A 25,644-nucleotide genomic window follows, 5' to 3' on the forward strand; every position below is an offset into this window, starting at 1 on the left:
TTAATGGAATAAGTTGACATGTAGTTACAAAGTTATAAACAGTCAGTGGAATTGCTGTTGTGTAGACCCTTAGACCCTCTACTAAGGCCATATGCAGAGTTTTGGGGGCAAGGGAGGCACTGCCCCCCCAACACCAGAGACAATTATGATTTTGTCTGAGCTATTAATTAGAAATATGAGAATTCATATTTTATTTGTCTAATCTTAACATTTTAATTTGGTAGACTGAGTAATTTAAAAGCTAAAACTGTTTTAATTCATTCAAACCAAACCATTTAAAAACCATGAATCTCTCATTAATCCTAAAGTACTGCAGTACCCTTGTTTGCTGGTAGGTGCCCCCCAAGCACTACCGCTTTTTGATTAAAGGAATAGTCCATTTTCTTAAAAAAAAAAGAGCCCAACACTTAATACTTAACTCAACACTTAACATCTTTTTTCAACAGAGTTTCAAAGGACTATAAACGATCCCAAATGAGGCATAAGGGTCTTATCTAGCGATAAGAAATATGCACTTTTAAACCACAACTTCTCGTCTAGGTCTGGTCGTGATGCGCCAGCGTGACCCCACGCAATACGCCATGACGTCAAGAGGTCACAGAGGACGAACGCGAAACTACGCCCCAGTGTTGAGAAAGAGGACCGTGCTCTCCCTAGTGTCTGGAAGTAAATGCTTTCAAACACACTGTCGTAAAAACGAAGTGTTGTCCCTCATCCCTCGCAACCCAGTTTATCATCTTATTTCCAATCCAGTTCTGTCTATCTAAGTTAGGTAAGTAATATTTCCTTTCCAACTGATTTTTAATTTTTATTGTGTTCATGCATAATAGTATTTTTGCCGTTAACAACCGATTTGAACGAGGCAAACTACTGCTTTCGTGTTTTGTTTTTTATTGGGAGAGTGGGCATGAGAATAATATAAAAATAATCTATCTATCTATACGTGCCATTCTTTCCGGACGTGTCATGGCCAGGATTTTGGGTGCGTCTTCCGGAAGTCGTATTTGTTGACCGCATACGCCATTCAGTTAAAAACATAAGATATGCAATCATAGTTTCATTCTTTCCTTAAAATGTAACTGTTGTTTTTCTGCAATAATAATAATAATCCTCTATGACGTATGCGGTCGACAAATATGACTTCCGGAAGACGCACCCGAAATCCTGGCCAGGACGCAAACGGGAAGAATGTCACGTATGGTCACCCTAATACATATATTAGGTCTGAAGCTCTTTTTCTTTTCTTGGAATCTTCCGTCAAGGGCTTTCGATGCTTCTTCCCCGGCTCTGCCATTTGCAACAATCGCTAGCCGTGTTTCGCTCGCCTGCCTCTGTGTTGTTTGCCGTAAAGTGATCATGTTCTCGCGATATCTGAGACTTTGCGAGACTGAAGGACACCGGGTCGGATACAGCGAACTTGCAAGTGGGGTATTCTTCCTACAGACGGTAGGGGCGGGCGAGAGAGTCTTCATTCATCCGGTAATGAGTCATTTAACCATATACCGACCTACGAAGATGATTGATTAACATAAAAATGCTGCCTTGTGTCCCTTTAAATACGGCTTAAAATGCCAGCCGCACACCGACTGTGGGTGTTTACCCGCATTTCTTAGTTGAAAGCTTTGGTTGCTATGATACTTCTGTTTTGTTTATCAGTCGTTGTACAATGCACTGGTGGGTTGGTGTGCTATTCGTCCCGCCCCCTTCCACTGTGATTGGACAGCAAGTGAAAAGTGATTTTGAGTCCAGCGTTCCTCCTCAAGTTGAAAATTTTACACACTGACAAAAATGTTTTTTTAAACATATGCTAGCCACAAGGATTAACGCTCCGGTAAACATGGGGCCTAATACTCTAATGCGGCTTTCACATAGCATGCGGTGTGTGCTAGGCTGCGCTATGAAACCCATTCATTTTAATGGCTTGCACAGCGCGAGGGCGGTTTGTTCTTGCGTTTTTTTTTTACTTTTGCGCTGCGCTTTGTGACGATTACCCGCGTGGCCAATATAAACGGGGCATCCAAACAAGCAAAATGGACGAAAAGCTTATACTCGGAATTCCCGGAGCTTTATAATACAAGTTTATGCTCCTACAGAGACATCGGAAGGAAAGCAGTGTCATTAAAACACGTACCAATTCAAGTTGGCATGTCAGGTGTGTTTTAAGTCAAGTAGCTTGTTGTAGGTAGGCAGCTTAAAGTTACGTGAAATGGAGACGGGCAACATCAGTCTCTGTATTCCTCATCGACTATTTAACGCAAATATAAACACTGTAGTAATTTATTGAAAACCCCGCCTACTTTGGTCTGGCCTTCAGAGCACAAATCGCTTGGCTGCGCTGAACACAGCGGCGAGCGCAGCACACACTGCATCCTATGTGAAAGCCGCATAATGACTGATAGCTGACAATTAATTGCAAAGTTACTTATAGTTAGTAAAATTTTTAAAGTGGACTATCGAAATAAAGTGTTATGTCAACATTCAAAAGGAGCGGTTTCCCGGTCAGGGTTTATCCTAGTGCCAGACTAAAATGCATGTTTGAGCTGGCTTAATTTAAAGCACCTTGTACTGACTAGGGTTGTAACTGTATAATAATTGTCTCAGAAAATATCATGGTTTCACTGTATATGCTATTAAACAATCATTTTTAACATTAGCTATAATGACCTTTACATTTTTTAAACCGGGTACGGTTTTTGGGTTGCACATGTGGGAGTGGTTTCCTGGACAGGGCTTATCTTAGTCCCAGACTAAAATTCATGTTGGAGCTGTCTTAATTTAAAAACACCTTGCCTTGGCATATCTTGACATATATCAGTGCCATTGTTTTGTCTCGAGATATACATCTGTATTGTTTTTTGCAAGATTTGTATGTTAAATTCTTAAAAGTCCTAATATAACTAAGGCATAGTCTAAACCCTGTCTGGGAAACCACCACTTTTTATTATTTCAAACTTTTTTTTATAAAAAAAAACTTTTTAGGAAGTATGAGTCTACTATTTGGAAAAAAAAGACAAAATAAAGCTGCACATCTACCATTTGAACAAAATAAGAAATAGGTTATTTCTCGTTAGACAAGAATAAACCAAACTGCCCTTCCTCTTGAACAGCATAAATGGAAGAGCAAAAAGTCTAGGGCTATTTTCGGATACCAAAAGTATCCCCACACTGCAGCTTTAAACTTTTTTGGTGGGGGATAGAGATTAGAATTTGAAGCCCCTGACAGCTGTATATATGTACGAGTCTAAGCAGTCACAAGGAAAAAGTTGCATCTGCTTTAATTCTGCCCCAAACCGTGGATAAGTATATGTTCACAGTACATGCAAATATCGTGGTATACCGTCACACCGTTACAACCCTCAAGATGCACACCAGTACAGTTTTTTTGTTTTTTGTAAGGTTTGTTTGTAAAAACTACTTAAATGTCATAATATAACTAAGGCCTAGTCTGGGATTAATCTAAACCCTGTCTGGGAAACCGCCCCTTAACGGGGTCAAAGTGTGAAAATCTGACTTTTTCCATGTTTAAGTGCTTCTATCAACCTAGAAAACGTGAAAGAGAACCCAGTAACCCAGTTTTGCTAAGCCATTTTTTACAAGCATGTGAAAAATAAGGTCATTCAGATTTTGCCTGTTGTGAGGTAGGTAGCAAGGCAAATTACAATAATACCGCTCCTTAATCTGCACTATCCAACCACGGCACTACCATTTAGTACAGAAAGAGAGCAATAAAAATAATTGACAGCACAATTGAAACAAACCACCATCATTACGATCAGTATTTGCATTTCATCAGCTCATTTGCATTTTAAAGGACACACCTGAAAACGGCACGTTTTTGCTCTGACCTACAAAATGGGAATGCTATAATAAATTATCTGTGGGGTATTTTAAATTAAAACCTTACATAAGCACTTCTTCAAATCTTAAAAAAATCTCATAATATGACCCCTTTAAGGTTTAAGCGCTAGTGCGATAAGCAGTGGCTAAGGTACTTACATAGGGTTTGGCTTAGTAAAGACACAAAAACAGATTTGTTTTGGTTTGAAAAGCAATTTTTTTATTTCTAAGCTTTTATTAAAACACACAAGAGGTTGGCCCCTTAACAAATGAAACCCATCTTTAGGAAAGCACATCAGGTTGAAGCCTGGCATGCCAGCATGGCTACATTCTAAAGGTGTTGATGGATGTTAACCTGTACAGTTAATCTACCAGAGTTTAATTGGTTTTATTAAAATGTTAATGATTTCTTATTAGGTTTCAAGGTCAGTGCAAATGGGCAACTTGCTAACTGAAGCACAGTCTAGTAAGCAAAACATACATTTACAAAGATCATACATTGCAGGTAATAATGACTGATAAATGACATGGGTGACACAATAGGTTGGTTCACATTCAATTTACGTAAACTCTGTATTTACTACACACCTGTCTGTGCTAGTACCAGACATAAGAAGGATAGACAAGTGTGTTTTTGTGGTTGTGAATGAGTAAAAAAACAACAACTATATTTTACAATCAAAAGTGACATTTGTATTTGCTTCAGAATTGTCCTTTATAACATTCATTCATCCTCATATTTTTCTTGAACACGTTCCAGACCCTTCATATTTGTTCGGCATAAGGAAACAATTTTTAAAATCAATAATTCATTAACTCGTACATTACATTCTGTTCGGATGAATCTCACAAAATATCCTGTCATATCACTCCCAAAACAAAAGAAAGCAAGCTGTTTAATTTTCTTTGGATTTTGTGACATGACTCGGGCATTTCCTATGAGAATCACCAGTTTGTATGGCTGCGTCCAAAAGCTATAACATCAGTGAGGAAAAAAACAAACACAAAGATTAAGACGTTCAAATACACCCAATATCAAACAAACATACAGTATCTTTATCAATGAACCAGTGCAAAGACTAGAACAAGTTCTCTAAAAGAAACGGTTGAAGTATGTAGTCTAAGACATTTGTTGTTCCTGTTAAATGTGAGCTCTTCACAGAATTTGACCATTTAATGGATCTCTATATGAATAATTTGCATGAAACACAGGTTTCGGCTGTTTTAAGACCTTACGGTGGCTAGAAAAGAACATATAAAAAGCTTCACTTCACATTTAAAGGAATATTCCAGTTATATATATATTTAGACACAAACACCTGTCCACGAACCAGGCATAATTGTTTTAACCCCTTTTCCAGGTTTTAATAATGTGGAGAGACAGTAGATGGTTTACTTCCTGTAAAGTAAATTCAGTATAAAATGAACAAACTTCAAAACTATTAATCTACATATCCCCAGAATCCCAAACCTCAATAAATAAAGCGCTACCTCAAATCAGCATTTCCATTACAAAGCAAAATCCTTCACTGTGACTTCACGATTCCCACCTGCTCACTACCTTGTAAACAAAATCCCTGCATGCTTATTACATGACAAAAAAGTCTTTAAATAATTTAAACCACTATATACATAAAACTCAAGGCAAACGTTACGTTCGTACCAGTCGCTGCCCTCAAATTTCAACACATTTTGTATTTGGACCTTAAAAAATCATACATATTTTGTGGATTGGATGATGTGCATTTTCAAACGGCACAGTTTAAACTCTGCGAGGTCTTGCTTGTGGAAGGAGCTACCAATCTGAACATCTACTGAACTTTCTCTAAATGGCAACCCAGCTAAAATTTATGCTTTGTATAGACTTTACAACTTGATCGTATGCAAGCTGTTTTAGCATTTTCTGATGCCATGCTATAACAAATTTACATCTGGAGGTAATCTGTCCAGTGGCAACATGCTGTATAGTGTATAGTGGTTTATGTGTGTTGCGGATGACAAAGCAGATAGACCTAGCTCATTATGCAAATCATGTTAAACTAAAGATGTGATTTGCTCTTACGTTTTTTTTTTTCTTATGAATAAGTTTAAGTTAATGATTTATCACTTCAAGTAGGTAGCAAACAAACTCTCCCGTTTGGCCCCATTCCTCTTCCTCTGTGTCCATATGGGGTTTTCTAACTGATCAGAGAGTTGCGTCTGGTCAGGTCCACATTACTTGCACTCAATCCTCTGGATTCGGACAGACCACTGCTAGATTCCTGATAACATAAATATACAAAAACAGATTTAATTGTTAATTACCATAATTGCACAATTATCTATAGGGTCAGTGACGTGATGTGACTTTGTGTCTGTATGTTTCAATAAAATTTATAAAGGTTATAATTTCAAAATAAATGTGCAAATTACTTGAATGCATTCTCTTTTTTGAGGTCCAAGTCAAAAATTTCTGGATTTATTTCATTTTGAAAGAATATTTGGGGGATAATTGCAAAAATGTCAATGTGGTGTAACCAGTCTGTGTCAATTGGTGTAACCAGTATATTTTTAAATGAAAATATATTCATAAAAAATGTGGAATAAAATATAACCATCTAGTTTAGTTTAATATGATTTTTTTACAAAAAATTTTACATAATTTGTTAAAGATTATTTAGAAAACAGAGCTGTTTTCAGCTTATGTCAGGACAAATATTATAAAAACGCATTAAAATTTACATTTAGAAATAACTAATAAAATGATATTTAATTTTTTTTTAAATCAAGGTGGATAAAATATTTAATATTTCTCATTATTTGGCGCAACTGGCGGTTACACCATTTGACATTTTCAGGTCCATTCAGTCTTAACTTTTATAAAAATGCTGCAAATGTAATTTTTTTATTGCATAAACTTAACATAAATACACTATGTGCATTGAAATAAACCTGATGCGTGCTTTTTTTAAGATTTCTCATCTTGCCAAACCATGTTTGTCACTGACCCGAAAATAAACAGGTGTGTGCATGTGTATATGAAAACAACCTGTGAGGTTTCTTCGATGCTCTTGTTGAGGAAATTTAAAGAGCTTGCCCTCTTCATCCTTTCAAAGTAAACACAGATCACATTATAACATCCCATCAAAGCAATTTAAAGGGCTGTTCCTAGATTTAAAACAAAAATGTAACCTTTCAAAAGCATTTGTGGAATTGTGTTGTTATGCATTATTGGCGTAACTCCTGTTAAAGTAAGCAGCGCTTTACTGATTGTGAGAAATCAGACCATCTCAGTACTCAAATTTATGGAGAAGATCAAGATTATAAATTTCATATCTGATTGTGTAATCTCACCCTGGATTGCGTGGTTCCTGTGGGCCGCTGCCCTGCAGTTTCTTTACCAGCATCTCACTGCTGCGCCGCAGGGCTTCACGAATCTTTCCAAAGGAACCACTCCTGCGGAGGCCACCGTTGCCATCCTGGGACCGACAGAAACAATTAACTACGTACACAGGAGCCCAAAATGACAGAATGCCACAAAATGCGTGGCATTAAGGTGTTGAGGTGCGTAACAGAGACTGACCCCGCTCCACTCGGCCTCATCACCTTCACAGTCCCCTCGAGGGCCTCCGGGTCCATTCGCCCCCTCCCTGCTCTGACGCCTGTCCCCTCCACCACAACTCCCATCCTTTAGCAACTCCACCACTTTACTCTGATTAATTGCATCAATTCCCTGCAAATAGCAAGATAGACAACAAAATACCAAAACATAAATTCCAGTAACCACAGAGGACACTGTTACAAAAGATAATGTTACAAATGTGAATCCACTTTTATGATTCCAATAAGCAAATTAAATAGAATTTGAATAACCGAAAGAAAAAAATAGAAATTAGAGTATTTAATGAAAAAATTGAGAGGGAATTGATCAGCAGATGTTTATGACTTGCATAATTTCAGTCGGTTTCCTGTTTGAGTTATTCACACAGGAAGACAATCTGTACTTTTATAGGGCAACCGTCAGGTAGGAAATCAATGTGTTGTCGTACCTGTTTGCGACTTTTAGACGCACACTCCTCCAGTGTTTCCGCCGCCTCCAGTTTGCCTTGTCTGCGGTACAGCGCCCCCAGACTTTTCAGCGTGGTGTTAACAGTGGGGCTACACCGAGAACACAAAACAGAGCTTTTTTTAGACTACACTTAAACCTACATTACATAATTTTAAAAGGGTCATATCCAGTCTTAAGTGTCATAAAAGTGTCATATCCATATATATATGCCTGGAGGGCATTCTTTGTCCAACAACTACCCCAGAGTAACACCTCCCAAAATCCTTTATGAGCAGCTGATCACTCACCTGTCTACTTTACAGGCCTTGTACCAGCTGCCGTATTCTCCATAAGGACCAGACTCCTTCCTTTTGCCCTAGAAATGACCACCAGTTTTATATTAATTTGACAGTAAATTCTTTTTTAAATATTTATATATATTGCGCTTTATCCAAATTTCTTCTGCATCTAATCTAGCCGTAGGTGTATACAACTGTCCAATTTAAATAAATGTGTCATGAAACATTTAAAGTCTCTTCTATGTAAATTTTTTTTTTGCATTTTTGAGCATAATAGCACATATAAGGTATTACCTGTCAGAGTAATTTCCTTATCCTTTAAAACAGCCTGAATGTAACTACACGCTTGCTTCATTTAGCATACGAGGATTTATGAATATGCAAATTAGTTCCCACCTCTACTCAATCGCACAGCTCGGACCATAGATATGAATATGTGAATTAGTCCCCGCCTCCACTCTTTCACACCACCTCTGACCATAGATATATTATGTGAATAGATCCTACATTCTGCAGTTTCAGACACATAACTGCCAAGTTCGGTTTCTCACAATGCTTATGTGAACTGTGTGCTTGCAGCACTCACCATGCATGTGCACTGCAAAAAAATTACTTTCTTACTTAGTATTTTTGTCTTGTTTTCAGTACAAATATCTAAAAATTCTTAAATGAAGATGTATTTTCTTGATGAGCAAAATGACCAAAGAAAATAATACTAGTTTTTAGACAAAACATATACAATTTAAGTGAAATTGTGCTTAAAACAAGCAAAAATATCTGCCAATGACGTGAGAAAAAATCTTGAAATAAGATCACTTTCTTAAACACTTTCAAAAATTTTCTCTCCCAATTGGCAGATATTTTTGCTTGTTTTAACCACAATTTCACTTAAATTGTATATTATTTGTCTAAAAACTAGACTTATTTTCTTAGGTCATTTTGCTCATCAAGAAAATACATCTTGATTTAAGAATTTTTAGATATTTCTACTGAAAACAAGACAAAAATACTAAGAAAGTTTTTTTTTTGCAGGGTGAGCACACAAGCAAAGCTGAAGCAGCAGCGCTGTGATCATTTCAGGCATCCAAACATAATATCTATAACTCTAACTACTGATCCACACGTTCAATGTGTTTATATGAATGGTTACATGTTTGTGATGATGGAAACCAAGGTAGGGATAGGATGATAACCGGTTTTACGATTAACCACAATAAAATGTCCTGACGGTTAGTATTATCAATTAAAATGTAATTATCATTACAACCGTGTTTTTGCACAAGAAGGCATAAAAGGGATAATGAATTGTATTCCTTCACGGTAAACTTATTAGACAGATTTTTTTTACCACAGAAATAATTGCAGGGACATGAAATATATTGTGATTTTCAAAAATAAAACTTGTTCAAATGTTTTCGGTGTGTGTGTCATTTCTTTTTGAACATTTCCATCTCATTTTAACAAAACCATGATAATATTGATTACCGTGGTCACTTTAATCATGATATGAAATTTTTCATCCCATCCCATCCCTAAACCAAGGCAATTGTAAACTGTATTGGAATGTATTTAATTTTATGGAGAAAATACTCAGCAATGGAAGGGCTGCTCGATAATGGGCAATCACGGTTATTTAGTTAAAAATCATAATCACGATTATTTAACACGATTACTCTGTGACTTTGAAAACATGCATTTATTTAAGCTTTTTATTAAGTGAGTGTTGCAATAGGCTACATGTGTCAAAGCAGAATCAAAAATTGAAATTGAAAAACAAATGAATTGCACAGCCCTAAGCATAGGTGTTAAATGATGAATTTGCCCATGGCTTGTCTTAAAACATTTTTAAAACACCACATAGACATATAAACAACAATAAAAACCTGCTTTTCCCCACAGTGGGACTTTAAATCTATCAGAAAATCTAACTAAATAAAATATTTATAAATCACCGGCAGGCTATAGATTTATTGGGCATTACCTTGCTCTCTTCTCTTTCCTCTGCATGCATCCATATTGGCTTGTTGTCATCTAGGTGAAAATTGTCATGGTTAGCAAATAAAAGTATTGTTTTGGCACTGGATTTACAATCAATTCCGATGCGATTGCATGTTTTGCACTTCATTTTAAGTGATTTAATTTAAACTTAATCAGTTGCTGACTCATATGGGTGGTTTCCCAGACAGGGATTAGACTAGTCCTAGAATAAAATAAATGTAAGAGCTGTCTAAACTGAAAACAACTTGCAATGAAATATCTTAAAATACACCAGTGCACATTATTTTGTCTCAAAATGCAAACAGGTAATGTTTTTAGTAAGGCATGTTCGTTAAAACTAGTTATATTTCCTAATTAAAATAAAGCAGAGTCCTGGTTTAAGATTATCCCTGTCCAGGAAACCACCCCATAATGTATAATTGTGATGTTTAACAATAATAAACTTTTAGAAAAACTGCAGGTGGAACTTTGCTGTGATACTTTAAGAGTCTGATTGGGATGCATATGCACTTTATATGCAAAATAAGCACTTTCATCCTGTATTTGCTGGACATTTAAAATATATTTTATAGAAGAATTAGATTTCATAGCAAATACATACTGTTGACCGATCCAAACTCTTTCTCATGCGCGCGGGTCAGGATCTCTTTGTAAAGTGTCTCTGCATCTTTGAATTTGCCCTGTTTCAAATAACATGTTGCCTGTGGAAGACAGAACATCATGACAAATGAGCTTCACACAGATAAACTTATCAGGCTTTAACAGTCAAAAGTTCACATTTCGTATCAAATTCAAAAAGACAGCTTGTCCTTGTTTCACCGTGAAGGAACCAAGAATCATCCGTTGGATCAAATTCCAGGGTAACAATGGTCTTTACGACCTTGAGTATTTAATTTCACAGATAAACCTTTTGACACATTCAGGGTAGCAATGGTCCTTATCATCATTTGTATTACAACTCCAAATGGAAGTCTACACGTTTTACCAAAATATGTGCATGTAAAAAGATGTTCGTTAGTATCCATTACCAGGTTGTTTTTGGTCTTGGCCACATTGGGATCATCGGCACCCAGTTTGTTCTCATAAATCTCAAGGGCCCTGCGGTAATAATACTCCACTTCCTCATACTTCCCCTGATTCTGACACAACAGCGCCAAATTATTCAGCTGCTTTGCCACATCGGGATGAAATTTACCCAAGACCTGCGAAACACACACATACATATACATTGAAAGATCATAAACGATTTAAACATAAATCTCCATTAGGGGCGAGTGCGCACCTTCTCTCGGATCTCCAGCGCTCTCTTGCAGAGCGGCTCCGCCTCCCTGTGTTTGCCACGTTTGCCGTACAGCACGGCAAGGTTATTGAGCGTGGCGGCCACTGCGGGGTGATCTCTACCCAGAGTTTTCTCTCTGATAGCCAGAGCGTCATTTAGCAGATGAGCAGCCTCCTTATATTTATTCTGATCCCTGCAAAAACATTGCCGCTCACTTTAGTTAAAGCAAAGCACCTCCAGTAAAAAGATTGGCTATTTAGTGAATGTCCGAATTTAGTCACTTTCTGTTCTTTCAGATCTTCTCCGACTCACCTGTACACAAGTGCAAGTATGTTGAGCATAGTGGCCACATCCGGGTGGTCATGTCCGGAGGTTTTCTCAAGATCCTCCAATGCCTGTTTGCAGAGGGGCACAGCCACCTCATATCTGCCCTGAGAGGCGTACTGGATCACAAGGTTGTGAAGAGTTTGGAGGCGAGCCGGGATTTCGTATCCCCCCTGCTGAGCTGCCACTTCACCGCTGGGCTGAGCTGAAATAGTATGATTACAAAAGTACTATGATTTGGGAGGTTCTGATTCTTACACGGAGGGATAGAATGCAAGTTGGTATGTAAGAAAAGATTTTATTATGTTTGTTGCAATGCATTCTGGGAATGCCCTTTCCATGAAGGACACATGCAGTGGTTTTTGCTGCATATGATACCTAAAAACAGATCTAGGTAGGGTTCGTAATGAATGCCTGCTGACAATACAAATATATTACCAGAAACGGATATGTATTGATTTCTGAAACAGATTATTTTAAAGCCATCTGTCTCCTACCTGGTCCCTGATCGTCATCATTGGGAAACAGATCATCCAGATTGTCCTTCTCCTTCTCTCCAGCCTTTTCCTCGGAGGGCGAGGTGTCCTCGTCCAGCTTGCGGATCTGGTTCATAAACTCCAGGTGTTTTTTCTCCTCCTCCAGCTGGGCAACACTCTGCTCGCTCTTTTGCAGCTTGTGCTGGGTACTGGCCAGCTCGTCCCTCAGCCACTGGTTCTCCTGGCATAGCCGTCGGACCTGAGCACGCAACTTCTGCTTCTCGGACTCCACAGCGCTCAGATGCCCGGACAGAGCGATGATCACCTGAGAGAAAACAGTTGATACCACCATATAGGTTTATTTATATACATGCAGTGTAACCTATTGAATTCTATTCCTATTTCAGTTGTATTACTATAGCGCTTTACACACTACTTGTAACTCAATACCAGGATGGCCAAACCTGCAAAGTACTTTTTAACCTTGGTTAAGCTAAGGAAAACACAATTTGCCAGATTTACTGGAATTGGCATACTATTATAGGCCCTTTTACAGCCCACGTGATCAAATAGCCTGTGTGTGCATTGTGACAACGGAAGTGGTGTTGTTCCCCAGTGGTTGTAACGTGTTAGCAACTCAGAAAGTTTATTAAATTATTACTCTGATTGTCAGAATATAATCTGCCCTAAACAGTCGGCCATAGTGGCGGTAAATTGCTGTTATCTGCCGATACTGATTATAGGCGGATACGTGCACTCCTAAATTAAACAAACATATAGATACCTGTGCCTCCCCCAGTCCCAGCTCAATGTCTTCAAGACTCTTGCGGAGCAGAGTTGATTTCTCCTGAGCTGCAGGTGGCTGGGCGCAGTCTAGCAGGGAGTTGAGGAGCTGTGCGTGCTCCCCACGCAGGGTCTCCAAACCCTGCATCACCGCTTTAGTGTTCATAACAATCTCATCTTGTGATAGCCTCTCCAAAGCCTCCTCTCGTGGGTACACCATGGTGGACATCACCCGGGGGACCCTATGCTGCGCTGTTTGTCAGGGCCTAGAGGAAGAAAATAAGAAATACATGATATTTTTTGACCCTAAAAAACAAGCAATATTTTTGACTAAATTATATAATGGTGAAAGAAGGGGTCGGGGGGTAATGGTGCATCACAATCCAGACTCAATCCTGTTGCATTTGAAAAAGCAGTTAAACTCTTTGAACGTTTTTCAAAACAAGATGCATACGATTGGAAATCAGCAGTAGAGTTTAGAGGTTTTCTGTAGGTTATGGCCTAAAATAAGTTTTTAATAATGACATATGACATTTTTGGAATTGTTCACTTTGTAAGACCCAAAATATCAAAACAGATCAGTTTCATAACAAACTAAAAAAATTATAGTTATTTTTTTTTTTACAAATTTTGATACAGGCTTTGACTGCTACAGGTAGGTGCTGTTAAACCCCTAAAGGTACCTTCAGGTCATAATAATGAAGAATATTACCAAGTTGCGTAATGATATGGAGTTCTGTTTGTAAACTAGGGGAGAGCTGGGCACAACCTAACGCTTTTTGGCTTTATGAATAATATAGCGATGCGATAACGTATGCTGCATTTAAGTTCCCTAACACGTACAGCAACAATAATGTTAACAAAAAAGTGCACTTACATGTAAAATCAATTTTAAATTGTTAGCTAATGACTTGATGAAGAAAAATCTAATGAAGAAAATCTGTGGTAGTGTCATAGCGATATAAAATGTTTAACAATTTCCTCTCTAGTTTGTACTTTGTGTACATTTGACTCATGCTGTGTAATCGTGTTACTATTATTGCACTTTAATGCTGCTTCTGCCACCTTATGACAATGAATTTAAACTTCAAATTAGGTAGTCTGTCATCAATGAAAGCTCACTGGATGGAAAATGCCCTTCCCTTTTCATCGTTTTTAATACAGTAACAAATATCAATACTGCAAATATTATTTAAATATCATGTTATTTTTGGGGCTGTATCGCCCACCCATAGTACACACGTTCGAGGCACTGCGACAAAATGTGATACATAATATATTATCCTGTACGACCTACACTGGGTGACGTACTAATAAAGTACGAATGATGCCGAAAATCGCATCACGCGCACTGTACAGGAGACCCAGGCGTACGTATAAAAAGTGCACCATACTTTGGCCTTAAGAGTGTAATTCCACAATTTAGTACTATATATGATAGTTCACAGTCTTTGTATTGTGTTTCAGCAATATATTTCTAAGATTTATAATCTGTCTTTAGAAACAAACCTCTGAAATGACTTTACAAAGACAATACAATTACAATATACCATAAAAGTATTAATAATAAAAATTATTCTCAGCAGAACTTATAACATAAAAAAATTGGGCAGGGTATATTCAAGCAGAGGCATTGTGTCAGTGCAAGGCACAATCTCTTTAAAAAAGTTGAACAGGTTAAAAATAAAAATATTTATCATCCTGTCAGTGAAATCCAGATTAAGGTCTCACAATCTAATGATGAGGTTAGTAGCATCAAAGTTTGATTTCACTCATGGATTTAAATCTTTGACTGACCTACCTGACTAGGTCAATATTAACGATATCAAGATTATATTTATATTGAATATAAGGTAGTATGTTATACCCTGGAAGGTCACTGCCCGGCAGAATTTAGACTTTACTTTTTTTAATGAAACATCCCAAATTACTAAAATTGTACATGCAGGTCTGTTTGCTTACGAGTTCAAGCTAAACTCTGCAGGACAGTGGGCCCTCCAGGACCTCCGGAACTGCTAACGTTTGAAAAATCATCTGTGCCAGTTTTATACAGTATCTGCAGTTCCACCTGCATCCAGCATGAGGCGCACGCTCTACTGTTCATTACGCCTATTGACTGCAATGCACCAATACAGCTAGACACAATAAGTGTCCCACATTAAAACAAGGGATGTTCAGCTTCTGAATGACATAAAATTACATTCACTAATCCGTATACGCGTGAATATAATACCAGGTTTCTCAGTGAATAACAGCTATGAGGAATAACCGGAAAAAATCCATCAAGGTGACCCGCAGAACATCCCTACGTGCTTTACATCATGCGTGTTTACTATTTCAGAAAAATAAATTATAAGAGATAAAAAAATCGTATTGTTCTGCACTGGTTAGCGAATAGGAGTCAATCGATTCAAAAGGATGTCAGGCTGCTTCAACCAAAACACAACATCAGCACAAACTTTAAAGACATGCGCATCTATTCATATACAAAACAAGCAAACAAACATAAAGACAATACAAATCTTGTATATGCATGTAATCCAGTAATGTATGTTTGATGTAATAATACTGCTTTTGACATCACTATATGGGTGGGGGAGGATAAAATCACTTAAGAGGTTCATAAATCATGCATCATCTTACCAAGCTGTCCATGTTATTATCGTGTTTGAACATGAATGCATATAAATAAATCCTTTAAACACTATTCAGCGACTAATGATCTGCTTGTATCAGCTACTGTTTTTAGCATTTCAAGCTAAACTTTCCTCCATTCAACCTGCCACTCATTTATCCGCCCATTTTAGCCGATGGTTGAAATAATAGCGTTAAAAACATATATACACACAAAACATACCTTTTCTTTAGTCCGTGGATGCCGGTGTGGATTGCTTTTGGGTTTCGTAAAGAAAATGACTCTGAATGCGCCGTTTTGAATTGAAGTTTGAGGCACGATTTAGTCTAATACAATGATTTTTCTATTGTTGATGAAAGATAAACTCTTAAAGATGGATAAAATTGATGATTAGATGATGCACGTATGATGCGCTTTTGCGTGTGACAGGTTCAGTAAAACAAACGCTAGCACGCGCAACGACCTTTTTTCGCTTCGTCCATCATTTGTCTGTTTCCGCGCGATACTTCACAGACCTTTGTGCTGAAGTAAGGGAGAATGACCACAGCAAACTGAAAATGGCTGTTATTGTGTGCGCGTTTGGCTCCCAGTATCCACACTCATGTGCCCTCCCTAACCGGGCGTGGACACGAGAGTGTGTTTGACTGCGTGCTGCGCAGGCCAAACGGCGTAAAGTAACGCGAGAGCGAATCGAAATTATTACTTTCGACTCGCTCTCGCGGTACTTTGATGTCATATCTGCGCCATAAAGTGAAAGACACCATATGAAAACCATTGAAAGCAAAAATTGAAAAACAAATCTACAGAAAGCAGAGCTAATGTTTGTAAAAGAACTGTAAGAAATGAGCAGAAAGAAATGCGATTTACATAAAAGCCAAATCAGCACCAACACCTAAAACAGATCAAAACAATGTTATAGATGACTAAAGAGAATGGTGTATGAATGACTGGATGAAAGCCATATAAAGTGATGAATCTGCATTGGCCAAGGTGATGATGCTGCAAATTTTGTCTGGTGATGTTGTAATAAAACATAAAGATGACTGCCTTAAGATAACAATCAAATTGCCCTACATATATGTAAAACAGGATTGCAAATCATTACCTCAACAGTCCCAGACCATTTTCTCAATGGATTAACAGAAATTAAGATTTGGTAATTAACACATTTTTTTCTGGATGATAGTGCATCTTGCCACAGTGCAAAGTGTGTTGAGTTTTTCTTCAGGAAAGGCATATCAACTCAATAACATGGCCAGCAAGCAGTCTGGATCTCAATCCAAATGAAAATTTATGGTGGAAATTTAAAAAACTGGTCCATGAAAAGACCACACCCTGCAAAGCTGATCTTTCAATCATTATTTGAGAAAACTGAAATCAGCTTAATGAAAAATATAGTCATCAATGGAGGAGCGACAAAGTAATAATTTTATTTTTATTAATGATTTACAAGAAAATATCCCATACTGAGGCAACCTTTCAAAAAGTACACCTTTGAACCTAGAGTTTATATTATCATATTAATTTTATATTAGTACCATAAAATGCATAATAGTACCTCAAAGGTTTATCAAACCAAATACATATCTACCTAAATGGTACAACCTTCTATAAGTGTACAGCATCCCAATGACAGCTTTTTCTGACCGTGTTCTATTATTGACATTCCATAATTTATTGACTTATTATTTATTAAAAAATCCCATGAATTAAAGTAATTTAATTGAATTTGCTCAAGGTTTCACACATTTTTATAACACATTTTTTTGGTGTTATATTTGTCATTATTATTTGTAACAAAGTACAACTGGGTAAATATTCTATTGTGATGATTCCATAATTTTTTAGCAGGGTTGACAAATTCCCAGTGGTGTAGCTGTAATTATTTGAACTTTGTCCCAAAAACAGACATCTTTTTTTTATTTATTATATAAATTAAAATAAACAAACTTAATAGCTTATTTCAAAAAGGCATTGAACCTATTGTCTGATTCACTTTTTTAAATTTCCTTTGGTGTGTTTTTAAATTTCCAACATAAATTTATTTTCTTGGACTACAACAAAATCACAGATTATAGGAAACTTTCAGGGATTGGTGATGTAGACAAGACCAACATTATCACAATTCCTCCCAATTCAGACTCACAGCCTGTAAATTAATCCATGTTAGCAACTGAATCTTTCAAACATGGTAAGGAGCGTCACGTTTCTGGCTGACGTCAGAGGTATTCAGGCAAATCACAAAGTACAGATTAGCTGGCCAATCAGGGAAACAGAGCTTTTCAGATCTGTATGATTCTTGAAAAGAGTGAATTCTGGAGCTACAAAAAAGCACGGTATGTGGAAAATAATGTGTGTTTTTTTTACCATAAACCACGCAAACACATTGTATTATACCAAATACACAAAATAAAGTTGTTTTTTAATAATGGAATAGGTGCTTTAAGCTTTAACTTTTTACATTTATTTGCATCTGTAATATGTAATTGCATTTTTATGCAATACGTAAGTTTAACACTGAAACAAAGTAATAATAATCCTGGCTTCAGTGTTTCAGTCTATACCCATAGTCCTTACAAGTAAAAACTGTGAGAAGGTTGAAGAAAATGTTTAGGCCAGATGGATTACACTCATTTAACTAATTATACAAGATTAAAAAATGACTCAAAGATATACAAATCGGGTATGTTTTATTAAATAAAAAAAAGAATACAAGTAACACTTCCACTGTCCATACCACATCTATTGACTGACAACTCAATTATGAAAAAGAAGTACTACAAAACATGTAAAATAAAAAAAATAACACAACAAAGTAACAGTTCATATTACAAGCACTTTGGATATGTACACGCATTATTGTCTAGAGGCAGAAAGGCAAAAAGCAGAAAACTGATAACAAATGCATGTGCAAAAATACTTATCCACAAGCTTGGCTTCTTAGTCTTTCATGTCTTAATATTGTGGATTCTTGTCTTTAATTGGGCTAACTTTGGCCGAATCTACTGTTTGACTCCAAAGCTTGTGGAATTCGGACATTAACCCTTGAACAGATTGTAATACATTGACAAGAAGTATTTAAAGAAGTGGTCAGATGCCATTTTGATTGGCTCATAGGACCAATCAGAATGCTCAAATCCACTTCACAGTTTTTGTAGAACTTTCACATTACAAATCAACACAGGTACATATAGAGGTACAAGGACAGATACGGCCAGGTAAAGACCAGACTCCAAACAGCACACAGCTAAAGAGACAGTTCATGTTGACGGAATGACAAAATAGACATTTCGTATTAGTTGAAAACAGAATGGAATGTAGCATGTCAATTTTATACTGAAATGAATTATTCGGAAATATTCGGTACTTGACAATTCTCCTCCCAGACTGCTCAATAAATACTGAAAATCTTTCTTTCATCCATACACACAAAAACACAAACAAAAAACAAAATGTAACAGCTGACATTCTTTGGCAGTGACACTTTTTCCCCAATCCTTTGCTTTTCAAGGAACACGTAAAGATATAAAATTTGATCGTGTTGAATCAGATTTTTTTTTAAATTATAGTTTTTATCCAGATTCTCATCTCAAAGTTTTAGGTTTGCTTATTTTGCAAGCTTTAAAATTTACAGTATGTGAAACGGCATAAAAGAAACTTCATTTAAATGATTTAAAATGGGCATTTTCTAAAAATACTTGCTTGAATAAACAATATGACCTTGAATTGTAATCAATTTAAAAACTTTTCAGATTCAAAGTGAATTTACCAACTATAACGTAATTATTTAAATGCAAAATGCCATTAAACCAAGACAAATATTTAGAAACCAGGTTAAATTTAGAATATATTAACATTATTTTATCTATTATTTGCTTTGTCAGCCTAACCCAAAGAAATGTTACCATTTTGATGGTTTATTATTCTTTTGAAAATGGTCAGTCACAGGAGGTGTGTTGATACGTGTTGAATGTACAAAAAAAAGAAAAGCACTTGTGCTTCACAACTCAAACACAACTATTGCTATACATCACTGCAAGTGGCAGGCAAAACACAAAAATTGACCCATTTAGAGTATAATACTTTACTGTTCTTAATACTTTTTTGCCACAAAGAAAATGATATTTTCATCCCTGTGAAGGGTATGGACAATTTGACCAGTTATCCAAAATTTTAAAAAGTTGATTTTGGGTGAATCTCACGGAAACATGCCAGGGTCAAATTTTATCCAAAAGACTATAACTTTTTGTAAGACAATGATGTTTAAATTTAAATGAGCATACAACAAATATCACCATTGAAGAGAATCTTGTTTTTTACCAGTGCAAGAATTGTTGTGCTTAATTTCAATTAATGTCAGGATGAAAAAGCACCTTACTGTTCCTAAAACAAGTTTTTTACTTTCAACCATATATAATTTTAATTTTGGATTTTAATATGTTTTTGACTTGCTTTGTGAGATTCACCCTTTTCTTACAAATCCTACAAATAGTGACGTAACAACAATTCTATATTAATCTATTAGCAGTTCAAGTTTCAATTGTCAGAAGTAAGCTGGGTGAAAAGATGCTGAACGTTGCTTTGCGACTGAAGTGAAAAATGTTTAGTTTACACCACAGGCTAATCATACCAGTAACCACTATTGTCCAAAAGTACTCACACAAACCAACAAGCACAAATTGTTTCACCCTAACTGTGGCACAACATCATTTTAAAGATAACGTTTTTTTATTGTTTGTTTTGTAATTATTTTAAAACCACATTTCAAACAGTGACATTTTGCCTAACCTAACACCTACAAGGATCCAACAAATGTTCCAGATAAAATAGATCAACGTTACTTTAGTGAAAGATGCCTTCAACAATAACGTGACCGCTAGCAAATAAAGGGACTTTGTAGCTCTAAAATTGCTCATGATGTTTAAAAGTACTGATCTCAGGTGGGGATCTGATCCCAGATTTGTTGTAACACAGAATTTTGTATGCGGAGCTAGCTGACAAAAACGTTGTGCTTCGGACGAAGATGCGCAAGAGTAAAGGTGAGTTCACTTTAAGTGCATAGCATTTGACAACTAAAAATAGCCCGGACGTCAATCCTGTACATCTCTGTGTAACTCTGAAACTGTAAAGATTCATACAAGAGCACAAAATCAACAAAAACGTTTCCCCTGATTCTTCCGACCACGCCACAACTTTAACATCACAGTCTGTGAAATGTTTACCACCAATTTAGTCAATTCACCGCTTCAGCCCTTTTGCTTATCTATATGATGTTATTAGTTAAAATAAATTCAACTGTAACTTGTTACTATTACCCACGTTGCCGGTGACACTCTTTCTCAAAACCCTTTTAAAATGTTTACATTCTTATTGGCCGGAGCGATCTTTGGAAATATGGTTTACGGAATAAAAAATAAAACCATTGGATGAGCTACATATATTTAAGCTAAAAAGGTCACTTTAAAAGTACTCAAAACTAAATGATCAAGAGCTCTTCCGAACAATAAAAGCATAGTCCGTGTACAAAATAATACAAAACTAATGGAAATATTTTATATTCTAGCTATATAGATTAAGCACTGTGTCACTGTGAATAATCTGTAAAATCGCTGATGTAAACCATATACTGAAGGAAATGTAAGTCGCCAGCTACAGTACAGCAGCACGGTTAGCACAGCTCAACACATGCACGAATACATAAAGTGCACCATTGAACTAACGTAAAAAAATAACGTGTAAAAAACTTTGCTAGTGGTTTATGATTGACGTAGCTTAAGACATGCAGGTTAGAGGTCTAATAATGTATTTTTGAGCTTTGCCAACTAGAGGGAAGGTTGCACGTGAGAGCAAAAGATTTTGCGTTGAAAACAACTTATCAGGTGAACTTGTGGTGTCACCTCCAATAGATAGGTGTGTGACTCTACCCTTTTAAAGAAGAGAGCTCAGAAAGTTTTGGAATGCTCATCTGTGCTTTTTTCCCTCAAGTGAGACAAAAACACAGTAAGGAAGACCCTAAAAAAAATACCATGGTAAACGTAGTTCTTGACTCAATCAAAATGGTTACACACCAGAGTTTTCGCTTTTCGTACAAATTCCTATTCAGGTATTTCAAGTTTCTCTAGTGTGTACGGGGGAAGCTTTGCAAGGAAAAGAAAAAATGACCATAGTAACTATAGTATTTTGGCAAAAAATATGTCTACCATGGTACATTTACAAAGGGTTAAATTCTACTTGTTAGCTATGCTTTAAAACCACAAGGTTTCATCGTTGATGTCAATGGTCATATTCAGGTTTTTATGTGATTTATGTCATGCTGTTAGAGATCAGCTTGATGTTTTCTTTTTTAATTTTGTGCTTGGCCCCCATATGTGGCTTTGGGACCTTTCGATAAATAAAAGTGACTAGCGCTGATAAAAGTCTATTAACCCACCGAATCTAACTTCTTTAACTACACCTACCCACCATGACACAGCCCCGTCTCAATACTACGACTGGCCAGCATTCTGGCAGCCGTGTGCAATGGTGTGTGTAGGTTGTGGGTTGAAGACGCGGGTTAGAAAGCTGGCCATCCTAAGAGGGTGGTTTGCTGTAGCCAAACAATCCAACGGGGAGATACTTGACGTGAGTCGGCCACTGAGCTGCCAACTGGAAGAACTTTACGTCATTCCACTCGCCTCCATCTATAGTAACTGGGAAAAGAAAGAACATTATTTGTGGAATAAACATTTAACGATTTTTCTTTTTCATATGAGTGCACAATTGTGATACGGCTCATTCATTTCAAAACAAACAACTACTCTATCTCTATCAAGCTACACACTTTATTTCTTTATATTCTCCATGCTTTCCTCGTGTTGGTTACGAAGGCCATCACTCATTTGGTTGTAGTGATGTATGAACTGACAAAACATGTTATACCTTTTAGTATGGTCGGCTGCTGTTTGGCTGAACAAATCAGCCTGCTGATGCCCTCAATGACTTGACTCTTAGAGTCCATCTCCCGCTCTTTAGGTTTCTTCCCCAGGAAAATAGTAGGAACTGCAAATAAGACAGAGACAAAGAAATTGTAATATGCCACTTGTGGAAAGTCAACCAGGAGTAGGGTTGGGAATCGAATTTCAAAAAGAATCGGAATCAATAAGCGGAATCGATAAATTTGAAACGCTGCCCAACCCTAACCAGGAGTGGGTTATTTAACCTGATCTAACATTGTGCTGTCATTACACCCTGCCTACCTTTTTTGTTTTTCTCTTTGGTGACCACTGTCATGGCCATAGTGTTTCCAGGCGCTTGAGGCTCGCTGGCGCCCCCTCCTGGCAATCGGGTGACCTGCAGGGACCAGAAGGCGCTCTTCAGAGTGTTCTTACAACCCGTGTCTCTCCTCTCTCCTTCTCGACGCTTGTCAGCCAAAGACGCCAGCCAGTAATCCACCTGCAGTCCAATGGCATCCACCCCGTGAGACATACTAGGACTCCTGAAAAAAAAACAAATTAGATATATTAAATCGCATTGTTAAGACATTACCGGACAGGGTTTTGACTAATCCAGGACTAGGCCTTAGTTGTTTTAGGTCATTTAACTTTTTCCCTGCCAGCATTTTTTTTTAAAGTTACCAGCCAGCACCAGCATTTTTTATGATTTTCACAACAGTTTAATGCCTACCAGTATATGTTTTTCTTTAAATATATAAACATACAATATATCAAATGAAAGAACAGACCCTCTGCTTTAAAAAAAAAACATGTTTTATCCTACCTTTATTAGTTCTCTTTTTATCACCTCTCAAATATGGGTAGGTTTCTTCAAAAATACCAAATTTTGAGCAGCAAGCTAAGATTAGCATTTTTGTGAAGGACTTTTGATAAAGATCAGATTCAGAGTTATAATCAAAACATAGACAGTTTAAATGTTTGATCTAAGGGGTTACTTCCGGGTTTTATAAGTTGGGTAAGAGCACCACCTGATGGATAATAGCAGAAATATGGATTGTCGAAAAAACTCGTCATTTGCAGGGAAGTGTTTTCTCTTAATTGACGAGTTAACTTGCCAATGCCGCCGGGAAAAAAGTTAAAAAGTTTTTACAAACAAACCTTTCAAAAAACTATACTGGTGTATTTTGTTTTTTGACAAAACAATGGCACTGATACCTGTTAGAATATGTCAGTACAAGGTGTTTTGAAGTTAAAGCAGCTCAAACATGCATTTTAGTCTGGGACTAGAGGTTAAACCCTGTTCAGGAAACCGCCCCTATTTGTACAATGAAATTCTAGTTTAGCAACCTCCAGATGCCTTCATGATAGATTTAAAAACAGATATGTCCATGCACAAATCTCTACACAAGTTTATACACTAGAGGTGCTAGACATAACTGTACAATATACAGTATATACAGTACACTTAAACTTAATACAATACAATGCAATAGAACTCAAGACAACACATGTTCATAAATGTAGCAATGAAACCGAAAGTGATGCTTTTATAGTGTGGTTGTCATAATGCTGTTGACATTACACAATAAAGTGTTTTTCGATGAGAATAGGAAATAGAAATTACTTTCCTCTTTCAAGAAAGCTAGCAGGGAAAAACAGCTAAAACCAGCTGCAGGTGGTAGATATGACTTCACTACAGCATATTGGTGAAGTTAGTGTGAATCGGAACAGCAACAAACCATTGACCATGTTTCATAAACCAGCTTACCCACCTTTATCCAAGTATGACCTGGATTTTTCCAGCAGGGATTACGTAATGATTTTACTCCTTAGGGACCAAAAATTCCCTCAACAATTCCTAAGCCTATGCGGTTTTCAGACGGACACAGAAAAACAAAGACACTCACCCCTGTACAGCCAAACCACCACCTATTGATGGAGAAGAAGGGGGCGTGGCTGTCTCTTTCAGACTGGCAGGTGAACCATGGGAGGGTGGAGAAGTGGAGGGGACAGCCAGGCTCACAGCTACACCTTCCTCCATGTCACCTAGGAAACAGGCAGACAATAATGCTATAGGTGAACCATACAATATCATCACACGCATAAAAAAGTCAAACCACAGAAACACTTACCTGCAGACGACTGACCGGGCTCAATTAATCCCACTTTCACCACCTGTAAAACATAAATTCCGTTTCATCAGTTTTGCATAAGGTTGATACAACACATTTTTTAATGGTCCATTTTCTTAATACATCAGCTATTGGCATGCACGATTTGAAGTGTTGCAGATTTTCTAACTCACCCCAATAAAAGGGATAAATTTCTGATAGGAATCTTCATCCCTTCTGCAGAAAAAGAGAGAATTTTGAAATGGTCAAACACGCGCAACTACAGCTCTTACATAATCTTATATTTCAGACTTGAAAAAAGTGACTAAGCTTTTAAGACACGAATGAGACAGGTAGACGGGAGAGAAAATGCATTGTGACTTACGTCCTGTGCTTGCAGGTGAGCATGGCCTCAGCGATGGGCAGCTGGTGGGTGAGAACTGCCCCACTGATGTACAGAGCAATACGAGATGCTACATCCACCAAATCTGCAAAGGAAAGTGATTATACAACAATAATTGTTTAAAATAGCATACTACCATACAAAGGACAAACGCAGTAACTACATCAACGATGAAACCATGGCTTTATTTGCTTTTAATGTAGGGATGCACCGTCCGATACTGGTATCGGCCTCGATACCAGATTTTCTAAAGTACTCATACTCGTTAAAAGTCCCCCGATACCTGGAATCGATACCACGGTCTGAGAAATGTCTATGTTTGAGCGGCGTGTAAGGGGTTAATGTCTCTTGTGTTGTCCAAAGAGGCAGAGTTTACAACAAACTGGAAAACTAGTCCTTTGTTTTTTTGTTAAATTAAATGACTAAAGCTGTTACCTGTCAATTTAAATCATGTTTTTTTTAAGTACTCGGTATCGGTATCGGCAAGTACTGAAATGCAAGTACTCGTACTCGTATTCCAAAAAAGTGGTATCGGTGCAT

At 37.1% G+C, this 25,644-nt stretch overlaps 2 protein-coding genes across 2 annotated transcripts in view; both read right to left on the bottom strand.

Moving 5' to 3' along the window:
• Positions 1–4,043: 4,043 nt before the first annotated feature.
• Positions 4,044–16,245, bottom strand: klc2 (kinesin light chain 2). The gene is made up of 14 exons (XM_065294380.2): positions 15,881–16,245; positions 13,025–13,289; positions 12,262–12,565; positions 11,753–11,969; positions 11,444–11,633; positions 11,190–11,363; positions 10,763–10,862; positions 10,145–10,194; positions 8,173–8,240; positions 7,866–7,974; positions 7,400–7,549; positions 7,171–7,295; positions 6,866–6,923; positions 4,044–6,098 (listed from the first exon to the last, which is right to left on the bottom strand). Exons 2-14 carry the CDS (start codon positions 13,250–13,252, stop codon positions 6,015–6,017), a joined length of 1,857 nt encoding a protein of 618 aa, XP_065150452.1. The 5' UTR covers positions 13,253–13,289; positions 15,881–16,245; the 3' UTR covers positions 4,044–6,014.
• A 2,086-nt stretch (positions 16,246–18,331) lies between these two features.
• LOC135783629 (phosphofurin acidic cluster sorting protein 1-like) overlaps positions 18,332–25,644 on the bottom strand; it is a 78,486-nt gene continuing 71,173 nt past the window's right edge. Inside the window, exons 18-24 of the mRNA XM_065294381.1 lie at positions 25,087–25,189; positions 24,896–24,938; positions 24,723–24,765; positions 24,498–24,636; positions 22,894–23,132; positions 22,577–22,696; positions 18,332–22,347 (exon numbers count right to left, since the gene is read on the bottom strand). Of these exons, the coding sequence (XP_065150453.1) occupies positions 22,229–22,347; positions 22,577–22,696; positions 22,894–23,132; positions 24,498–24,636; positions 24,723–24,765; positions 24,896–24,938; positions 25,087–25,189 (806 nt within the window). The 3' untranslated portion in view covers positions 18,332–22,228. The remainder of the gene's footprint in view (positions 22,348–22,576; positions 22,697–22,893; positions 23,133–24,497; positions 24,637–24,722; positions 24,766–24,895; positions 24,939–25,086; positions 25,190–25,644) is intronic.

The sequence above is a fragment of the Paramisgurnus dabryanus genome, chromosome 2 (genome assembly GCF_030506205.2).
Source record: "Paramisgurnus dabryanus chromosome 2, PD_genome_1.1, whole genome shotgun sequence".
Lineage (NCBI taxonomy): Eukaryota > Metazoa > Chordata > Actinopteri > Cypriniformes > Cobitidae > Paramisgurnus > Paramisgurnus dabryanus.

Bases quoted from the DNA above. Each gene is read 5' to 3' on its own strand.
- klc2 (XM_065294380.2), bottom strand. From the start codon at position 13,252: ATGTCCACCATGGTGTACCCACGAGAGGAGGCTTTGGAGAGGCTATCA. The intron at 12,566-13,024 runs GTATCTATATGT...GTTTTCTCTCAG, and splicing joins TGGGACTGGGGGAGGCACAG to GTGATCATCGCTCTGTCCGG. The intron at 7,296-7,399 runs GTCAGTCTCTGT...TGTCGGTCCCAG, and splicing joins ATGAGGCCGAGTGGAGCGGG to GATGGCAACGGTGGCCTCCG.